This window comes from Chrysochloris asiatica, unplaced genomic scaffold (assembly GCF_000296735.1).
Source record: "Chrysochloris asiatica unplaced genomic scaffold, ChrAsi1.0 scaffold00039, whole genome shotgun sequence".
Classification (NCBI taxonomy): Eukaryota; Metazoa; Chordata; class Mammalia; order Afrosoricida; family Chrysochloridae; genus Chrysochloris; species Chrysochloris asiatica.
In genome coordinates this window covers 22,142,585-22,153,245 of record NW_006408557.1, presented here as the reverse complement: position 1 = coordinate 22,153,245, position 10,661 = coordinate 22,142,585, and the positions used below count along the sequence as shown (strand labels likewise).

At 44.5% G+C, this 10,661-nt stretch overlaps 1 protein-coding gene across 1 annotated transcript in view; it reads right to left on the bottom strand.

Moving 5' to 3' along the window:
• The window catches only part of PSMF1 (proteasome (prosome, macropain) inhibitor subunit 1 (PI31)), a 67,147-nt gene extending 62,019 nt beyond the window's left edge, over positions 1-5,128 (bottom strand). Inside the window, exon 1 of the mRNA XM_006860732.1 lies at positions 5,000-5,128. Within this exon, the coding sequence (XP_006860794.1) occupies positions 5,000-5,128 (129 nt within the window). The remainder of the gene's footprint in view (positions 1-4,999) is intronic.
• Positions 5,129-10,661: the final 5,533 nt, after the last annotated feature.

Here is a 10,661-nt window from a genome sequence, read left to right as displayed (position 1 = left end):
GGGCTGCGAACCACAAGGTCAGCAGTTCGAAACTACCAGCTGTTCCGCAGGAGAAAGATGAGGCTTTCTGCTCCCGTAAAGATTTACAGCCTCAAAAAACCTGTACAGGGTCACTATGGGTTGGAACCGACTCGACAGCACTTAACAACAATATACAAAATAGGAGTCCTGGTACTGTGGGTTAATGCACTGGACTGCAAGGTTGCTTTGAACCACAAGGTTAGCTGTTCAAGCTTACCAGCCGCTTCTCAGAAACCCTATACAGGGTTCGCTATGAGTCGGAACGGACTCAGTGGCACTTAACAAGAACAACATAAACAAAATAAGAAAAGGCAAATGTATAGAGACGAAAATTTATTATGGTTACAGGGGGAGGAAGGCAAAAAAGGGAGGTTAACGGGTTGCACAGCTATTATAATTGCTGTTAATAAGTTGAACCTTTAAAAAGCTGAATCAGCAAAAGGTGTGTGATAGATACACTTACAACAATGCTAAGGGGGAAAAAGTACCTGCTGAGGCTGCTTATATACAATCAAAACATCTCATGGAATTTAGCTCCTTTATTTGGAGGTTTAGAGTCCTGATTTCAAGGGGCATCCCAAGGGACTGATCTAATAACGTGTTTAGTGCTTCTGTTCTGCCTCCTACTTTGTTGTGTAGTGCCAGGGGTCTTAAAAGCTTGCAAGAGGTCATTCAAGGCACAGCAATCGGTCTTTATTCACTTGGAGCAATAGAGGAAAGAGAGTCAGGAATAGGAATAGGAGGATATGAAACTTGTGGTTAATTGCCTCCATGAATAACTGCCTCCTTTGCAGAAGGACCAGAAGTACTGGATGGTGCCTGACTATCATTACTGAACATTTCAAATATTCCACAGAAAAATCCTATTTAAATTAAAGGGGAGGGAGGGGGTACAAAACAGAACTTAAAATTCTTATGGCCTTCTGACTTTCTAGAGCCAAGGAGTAGATAGACCACTGAGAGAATCTTTAAACCCCAAATAAAAAAACCCAAAAACCTTAAACCTAAATAATTATTTAACTTAACTAGTTAAAAAAAGTCTTTGAGCATTATGGTCTTTTAGAACTATCTATATGGGATCCAACTGACAACAGCAACTCAAAACATGACAGGACTCTTAATGGAGAACTACTCAGATGAGAAGGAAAAGTATGGTTGCACAACTTGGGGAATGTAATCAATGTCACTCATTTGTGCATATTGTTGTTGTTAAGTGCTGTTGAGTCGTTTTCGACTCATAGTGACCCTGTGTAGGGTTTCCAGGGAATGGCTGGTGACACTGAACCATTGACCTTATAGTCCAGTGCATTAATCCACAGTACCACACAGGAACTGTTTGTGTTTTACTGAGTGTGAACGATGTTTACAGTGGAATATCACGTAACAATCACAAGCAGCCATGCTCTACTTTTATTTGTATCCCTATAGGTAAAAGGAGTCCTAATGTGGCTCTGTGGGTCAATGTGCTGGGCTGCAAGGTCACTTTGAACCGCAAGGTCAGCAGTTCAAGCTCACCAGCCACTCCTTGGAAACTCTATACAGGGTTGCTCTGGGTTGGAACCAACTTGACGACACTTAACAGCAACAACAGGCAAAAAGTAAAATACATAACTTCAAGACAAGTTCACTCTTCAGGCCTGAAACTGAAGTTATTTCCATGGCTCAACTTTCAGCCAAACAAAAGACAGGTTTACAGGTGAACAATAATACCATGGAGGTATGCGCTCCTTAGAACAATCAACCACACGAGATGAAAATGGCAGCCTCTGCCCTGGAATAGGTAGGAAAGGAATAGAAATGAAAATGGCAAACACAGGGAGGGAAAGTGGGAAGACAGCTGCAAACAATGTCATGAATTATTGAATGGAAAACCTACTTGCACTACAAAGCTTCACTCAAATTAGAATAAAAAGTTTTGAAAAATAAAGACAAGTTCAAAAAAAGGAGGTTTACAGCTTAGTATCATTTATGTAAAATTGTTTTTAAAACCTCACAGACAATGTATTTTTTCATGGATGCCATTTATATAGCTAAGCATGGAGCAAAAGGCCTGAGAAGGCCTGTATGCCTGAGTGGACACCTACTGGTGGCTGGGGTGGGGAGGAGGAATGGCACCAGAAAAAGGAGGGTAGGTCCAGCAAAGCAGGGCCTTACACAAACCAAGGTCCATTGGAGACCAGGAAATTAGAAGAGCCAAAGTCTCTTCTTTGGGTACCCTTGATGTTCAGAAAGTCTTGGGAGGAAGCATCCCAGAGTCACAACTAGCATAGTTTAAAACCTGGCTGGAAGAGGAGGAAACTTACAGGCCTTAAGTCTCTGACAAAAACAAAAGTGAAACTAATCAGACCTCTCAGCCTTGAAAGAAATAGAAAGTTAACACCCACTCCCAGTCCCTGTCAAGTCCCTTGGGAAATTTCCTGTAATCAGTTTAGTGTTGTGGATTTAAGGTGTGTGTCGTGTCAATGTGGGTTAATGCGCCAGACTGCAAAGCATTTGAACCATAGGTTGGCGGTTCAAGCTCACCAGCTGCTCCTTGGAAACCCTATACAGGGTCGCAATGGGTTGGAATCGACCCGACGGCACTTAACAACTCTGGAAGCCATGAATTTAATACTGCTTTATGCCTTGTCTCACGGAGTGCTTGTGGTGTAGTGAGATATGCCTTGGGCTAACCACAAGGTCAGCAGTTCAAATCCACCAGCAACTCTACAATAGAAAGATGAGGCTTTCTGCTTCTGTAAAGATCTGCAGCCTTAGAAACCCTACACTGGGTCACCGTGATTAAGAATTGACTCGGTAGTACATAACAACAACATGATGTCTCTGTTCTGTCAAGGACCTTTTGATTTATATGAAGGGACTTCAAAAAGTTCAAGGAAAAATTTCATTATCTCCTCATCCCATTTTTCCATGAACTTTCTGAAATCTCCTATTACATTTCCCCATGTATGTCATTCAATCCACCAGACTGGAATATAGACAATTTGGTTTGCTCACCACCCCATCACCTCTGGGTCCCAGAGGAAAAGATCATCTTGAGGCTGGGAGAGGCTGGTATCTCTCACTGCACTGGAGCCTAAGTTCCCCAGGCCCAGGAGCTGCCCTGACATGGGAAAATCAGGTGGGACTAAGAGGGATGGGCTCTGGTGATATCTATACCAACAGGACATTCAGCCTCCCTCGTCGGCTATCAGGCCTCCCAGAATGTGAAGGCTGGAAAGTAGCCAAGGTGTGTGGTCACAGTTTAACTCCCAGGTATGACAAATCTAAGGTGGGGAACTCCTAAAGTCAGGCTTTGGAATTCAGAGCTTCTGGGCTAGCTAGGCCAAAGCTGGCGAAGAGCTATTCCCAGTCACATCCAATAGGCTGGCCCAAAAAGAGAACTAGTAGTGTCCCCGTGGCCAAAATCCTGGGGCTTTCAATGGCCATGATGAGTCCAGTGTCTCTGAGCCAAGTGCATCCAAAGCAACTCACACACATCATTTTAGGCATTTTCTCTCTATTATCGTAATCATTAGAGTCTTACAACAGAAATAAAATTGCTGCTTAAACCACTTGATACAGCTCTTATGAGGAGGGGTGCTGAGTTCAAGAAAAGAGATCAAAATTCAAAACTGGAATTTTGTAGAAACGACTGCATTGCTCTTCTAATCAAGTTTTATGACAACATTCCTATACCAGAGTAGACAAAAACCAAGGAGAAAAATAAACAATTTAGTTCTCTATTTAACTGCCGAGAAATGATGTTGCCAACTACACACTCTCAGGACACTCTCTTATCACCTCCCCCATGCAAGGGTGGGGAGCAGGAGGTGGCTGAAGAAGCAACACGAACACCCTCTGACCCTCTTCGGAGTCTGTAGGCCCAAAGCTAGAAAATTATTCAAAACAAAACCAAACTCACCACCAAGTCATTTCCAACTCATAGTAACCTTGTCTATACAGTTTCCAAGGCTGTAAAAATCTTTCTTTCGCAGAGAGGCTGATCTTGCTGTTAGCAATCAAGTGTTTATCCTACCACCAGAAAATTAAACTTCCTCTTAAGGAGCCCCGGTGGCACAGTGGGTTAAGCATTGGGCTGCGAACCACAAGGTCCTAACAGCAGCAGCAGCTCCTAGAGAGAAAGATGAGGTTGTCTGCTCCAGGAAAGAGTTCGCCTTAGAAACTCTAGAGAGCCGCAGTTCTACTGTCCGATAGGTACACTGGGAGTCGGAATCCACTGGATGATAGTGGGTTTACTTGTTTCTTTTAAATAAACGAACAGGGCAGATGCCTCTCCAGTTGCCTGCTACTCAGAATGAAGACACACAACTGGAGTGGAGGGCAAGTGCAACGTCAGCCTCAAGGCAGATACCATCTTAAGAGACTGACAGGGGCAAAACTACACTACTGTCCGTTTGCAATTCAAGCACCCATCCCCTCCAGAGTGCATGTGTGACTTAGCCTTGGAGTGGACAGAGGGATGTGGTTAACAGGAGGGGCTGACCCTGCAGGTATGGGTTTGGGGCAGGAAACCTTACCTGGCCCTCACACCCCACGGGTATATATGTAGTTGAGTTGGGGAAGACAGCAGTCAAGTCTGCACTGGGCCGTGTGGGAGCTCCCTACACCTGTTCCTGGATCTAAATGTCTGCTGGGTGGTAAGTAGGCGAGTGACAGGTAGGCGAGCTGTGTGTTCCAGGGAGCTGCACTCCAGCTCCGGCGCCAGGTCCCCACAATCCGGCCAGGGAGACTGTCAGGCTGTGCTGAGATAGCCTCTGCCCTGGGGTTACAAATCATGTTGTGCCAGCTGTTATGAGATAGATGCTCCGGGGTGGACTGGGATAGTGGAGCACCTCCCCGGCCCGCGGGAAATGGTGTCAAGAGCCCCAGGGCTCAGAAAGGGTAGGGAAGAAGTCAGACACTCCGGAATTGGTCTCGGGTCCTCTGGACTTGTGCAGAAGGCAGCAACTCCCTCCACCCAGGCTCTGCGGCGTACCTGGTCGCCGGCACCGAGGGCGCGGTAGCCGTGCGTCACCACTTCCCAGTGCAGGAAGCAGATGAGCGCGTCCTGCGCGCAGGTGATAGCTGGCGCCGCCGAAGCGAACAGCACCTCCAGGCCCGCCATGGAGGCCAGCAGCTTCTGGGAACGGAGAAGAGAAGGTCGAGAGTGAAGTGTGAAGGCGCGGCCCTGTGAGTACGGACGACTGCGCTGCGCTGCTCCGCTCACTCTGGCCGTGTCTACACCTGAGCCCAAAATGGAGCTGCCCTGAGGAGGGGCGGAGCCTCCGGAAGTAGCTCCAAGCCAGAGTGCACTTGCGCCGGCGCGCACACGGCTAGAAACGAGGGCGCTACGCTTAAGGTTCCGCTGGCGACCTCGTGCTGGCGGGCAACTGGGGGCACAGCCCTTCAAAGTTGCAATCGTTAGCTTCGTCGAAGCGGACATGATCCACAAGATGGGGATCCTCTACAAAGAGCCACAGACTCCCAACCGCCGTATAAAGAAACTGTAAGTCTTTATAGGAGCAGACAGACTCATCTTTTTTTTCCGCAAGGAGGCTGGTAGGTTTGAACCACCAAACTTGTTAGCAAACAAATGCTTAACCCACTTGCCACATGGGCTCCTTAAAAGGGGATGAAAGGCCAAATCAAATCCATTGCCATCAAATTGATTCTGGCTCATAGTGGTTGTTGTTGTTGTTGTTGTTGTTAAGTACCCTGGAGTCGGTTCTGACTCATAGTGATCCTGCACAGGGTTTCTGAGGCTATAAATCTTTACGGGAGCAGAAAGCCTCATCTTTCTCCCGCGGAACAGCTGGTAGTTACGACCTGCTGACTTTGAGGTTAGCAGCCCGATTTTTAACCACTACACTACCAGAGCTCCTTTCATAGTGGTTGTTGTTGTTAAGTGCCATCGAGTCGGTTCCGACCCATAGCGGCCCTGTACAGGGTTTCCGAGGGTGTAAATCTTTACGGGAGTAGAAATGCAAGGTCAGCAGTTCCGAAACTACTAGCTGTTCCGCGGGAGAAAGAAGAGGCTTTCTGCTCCCCGTAAAGATTTACAGCCTTGGAAACCATCCCTTTGAGTCGGTTCCAACTTCACAGCACATAACCACCACCACCACCTGTTACCTTCAAGCTGATTCCTACTCATGGCAACCCTACAGGTTACAAACTAGAACTTCTCCACAGAGTTTTCTTTACAGACGCAGACTATCAGAACTTTGTGTCATAGCAGCACTGAGTGGATTTGAACCGCCAACATTTCAGTGGGTTGTTGTGTTACTGCTGTTAAGTGTCATTAAGGAGCTCTGGTAGCGTAGTGGTTACGAATCGGGCTGCAAACCTTAAGGTCAACAGTTCGAAACTACCAGCCATTCCGCGGGAGAAAGGAGGCTTTCTGCTCCCAAAAAGATTTACAGCCTCGGAAACCCTGTACAGGGTTGCTATGGGTCAGAACCGACTTGATGGCACTTAACAACTTAACAACCAGTTGTGGTGGCTTGCATGTTGCTGTGATTCTGGAAGCTATGCCATGGGTATTTCAAATACCAGCATGGTCACTCACGGTGGACAGTTTTCAGCTGAGCTTTCAGATGAAGACAGACTAGGAAGAAGTAGAGATAAACTACTGCCAAATATTTTGTCACTGAAAACCTTAATGAATAGCAGTGGAACACTGTCAGCACCAGAATACTGAATATTGAAACATGACAAAGAGCACCAGAATATTGTCAGATATAGTGCCTGAAGATGAACCCCTCTGCTTGGAAGGCATTCAAAATACAACTGGGGTGATAATGTGACCAGAACCATCAAGGGAGAAAAGACGAGCAGAATGTGAGACCTTATCCAGAGAATCAGTGACACCAGAGATGAGGACATGGAGAGAAGGAGCAGACTCATGGAAAGAGAAAGGCTGTGTGTTAGCAGCCAAGACGCAAGCTTTTAGAATGTGCTCTGTGATAGTTTAAATGATTATATATTTCTGAGCATTTTTGTGTACATCCCCCACCCCAAACAAAACAAAAACAGGGAATAGAAGCAAATACTGTTGGGCTATGTTGCACGGAGGAGATTGTAATCATTGCAATGAAACAATGAGTGTAAAACCGATGTTCTCCAGTGTAAACTATCACTCAATTCACAATAAAAACTTTTAAAAGAAGAAGACAAGAAAGAAAGATAAAACCAAAATGGGTGTCAGAATAGACTCTGAAACTTGCTTTCCAGCATAAAAATACTCAAGCAAATAAATGGAAGAAATGAGATAAAAGAGCTGAATAGAAAATTTCAAAGGGCATCAAAGTCAAATATTATAATGAAATGTGCAAAGACCTGGAGTTAGAAAACCAAAAGAGAAGAACACACTCAGCATTTCTGAAGCTGAGGGAAATGAAAAAATTCAAGCCTCAACTTGAACTACTGAAGAATTCTATGGGCAAAATATTGAATGATACAGAAACCATCAAAAGAAGATGGAATACACAGAATCACTGTACCAACAAGAAATAGTCCATGTTCAACCATTTCAGGAGGGAGCGTATGCTTGACAGTCAGTGATACTGAAGAAAGAAGTCCAAGGTGCATTGATGGCACTGGCAAAGAACAAGGCACCAGGAATTGATGGAATACAATTTAAAATCTTTTAACACACTGATTAAACTCATGGCACTCACTCATCTATGCCAAGAACTTTGGAAGACAACTACCTGGCCAACTAACTAGAAGAGATTCATATTTGTGTCCATTCCAAGGAGAGGTAACCCAAACAGAATGCAGAAATCATCCAGCAGTGTCATTAATATCGCATACAAGTAAAATTTTGCTATAATAATACAAAAATGGCTGCAACCATACATTGACAGAGGTTCAAGCTGGAACCAGAAGAGGACATGAAATGAGGGATATCATTATTGATGCCAGATCTTGGCTGAAAGCAATACGTGCCAGAAAGATGTTTGCCTGTGCTTTATTGACTACACAAAGGCTTTCTGTTGTGTGGATCATGACAAGCTATGGACAACATTGCAAAGAATGAGTATTCCAGAATACTTAATTGTGTTCATGAGGAACCTGTACAGAGGTCAAAAGACAGTTGCTTGAACAGAACAAGGGAAACTGAATCGTTTAAAATTAAGAAAGGTGTGGGCTAGAGTTGTATTCTTTCATCATACTTATTCAATCTGTATGCTGAACAAATAATCCAAGAAAATGGATTATATGAAGAAAAACATGACATCAGGATTGAAGGAAGACTCATTAACAACCTGCAATATGCAGATGATACATCCTTGCTTGGTGAAAACGAAGAGGACTTTAAATACCTACTGATGAAGATCAAAGACCACAGCCTTTGTTATGGGTTGTACCTCAATGTAAAGAAAACAAAAATCCTCACCACTGGACCTATAAATAACATTCACGTAAACTGAGAAAAAAATTAAAGTTGTCAAAGACTTCATTTTGCTTGAATCAAACATTCATGGAAACAGCAGTCAAGATATCAAATGACGTATTGCATTGGACAGATTTCTGCACAAGACCTCTGTAAAGTGTTGAAGAACAAAGATGTCAGTTTGAGGACTAAGGTGTGCCTGAACAAATCATGGTATTTTCAATAACCTCATATCCATGTGAAAGTTGGACAGTGAATAACGAAGACCTAGAAGAATTGATGCATTTGAGTTATGGTGTTGGAGGAGAATATTAAAAGTACCATGGACTGCCAAAAGAACAAACCAATCTGTGTTGGACGAAGTGCAGCCAGAATGTTTCTTGAAAGTCAGGATGGCCAGACTTCATCTCTCATACTTCAGACATATTATCAGCAGGGACCAGTTCATGGAGAAGAATATCATGTTTGGTAAAGTGAAGGGTTGGAGAAGAAGAGGAGGACCCCCAACAAGATGATTGGCATAGTGGCAGCAGCAATGGGCTCAAACATAGGTTGGTGCAGGACTGTACAGTGTTTCATTCTGTTGTGCATAGTGTCACTATGAGTTGGTACCAACTTGATGGCACCTAACAACAACAACAACAAGATCCTAAAGAACAATTTTGTTGACTGCAACAAAACCCACCACCAGCTGCTCCTATGGAAAAAGATGAGTTGTCTGGTCCTATAAAGATTTATAGTCTTGGAATCCCTATCTAGGGTCACTATGGATCTGAATTGACTGGGTGGCAGTGAGTTTAGTTGGTTTCTTCCCTTCATCTACCAGACTCTGCAGAAATACTCTCTGACCACCTCATTGAAAATATCAAGTAGAGACTTGTTTCCTTTTCTACAAAGTTATCAATCATAACTGGACACTATTAGGTATTCAGTGAGTTGCTTATTTATTTAGTGGCTGTCTTCCCACCAGACTGTGGTAAGATAGACCGTGTGTATCTTGCTCAACAGCTGTTTTTGAGGGTCTTCTGGGCTCAATATTTAGGTACTGAATTAAGGAATAATGATCGACCGAATCCTTAGCCAAATCAGGCCCATGTGACCCCTTCACACTTAGCTAGCCCTGCGCCTTTCCAAATTTTACATTCCTGAGGTTATCTAGGGGTTCCTAGAATAATAATCTAGATTATTCTAGCCAATCAGTTCTCAGGTGGGGTGCAGGTGTGTGGAACCCCCCTCTGGTATGTACTGCGGGAGGTATAAAGCTGTTTTCCCTTTCTACCAAGAAGCCCCTCACTTTCAGGCTTTCCTGTTTCTGCACTGTCCCTAGTGCCTTCAGTGCCCTGGTTAACACAGATTCCCACAGATTTCACGTAGTCAGTCATTCAGCCAATCTCCAGAAGCTGGGTTACCTTGGACAGTGGTACAGGCTGTATACTGCACAAAGAGAGACACCGCTTTCCTGAGTGCTTACTGTGAACCAAACCCAGATCCCTGACCCTATGGAATTCACAGTCTAATGGCAAAAGAAACAAAACAAAAACCCATATCCAGTTGAGTTCTCAAAGGTCTGTGCAAGCAGCCCAGAGGAAATATGTTATTTCTGGTGGTGGGTAGGCTTTTTGGAGAAAGAGATGCCTGACTTCCTTGAACCTTTGGCATAACAAGCAAACAAAAAAAAGGGAACTATGGTTAGTTTTAGTACTGCTTTTATGTGTTTTCTAGACAGTGTTCCCCTTCATTGCCTACAGTGGGAGTAAACAGAGAAAGAAAAGGTGTCCTAATAAAGGGACAGCACATGCAAAGGCCCAGAGGTATAAAGTACAGCTGGCAGGGTGAAACTAGAGGACCAGTACTGCCTTTTCAGTGAGGCCTTCCCTCACCTTCTCTGCCTACAGCAAATTACTTTGGCACCAGAGGAGTGCCAAGGACTGGGCATAGGTCAGTGAGAGCTATCCACCTCAGTGAGGAGGAGAATGCAATCATGGAAATTGTTTAGAATCTCTGACTCAGGGCCACAATGAAAAAGAGACCAGTTATATGGCTACTTTTCCAGGAATCAATAGCAGTAGGGGATGGGGAAGGGAGACAAGGCAAGAAGGCAACCAATAAAAGGTATTTAGTTGGGATAGTTACCACTGTGAGTAACTGCTGGGAACGGTGGAAGGCAGTGCAGGACACATCTCAAGACATATCCCAACTGAGGGTGAAGGAACTTCCTTCCTGTCTGCCCTGAGTTGGGGACTGATTCTGGGAGCATGGAAAG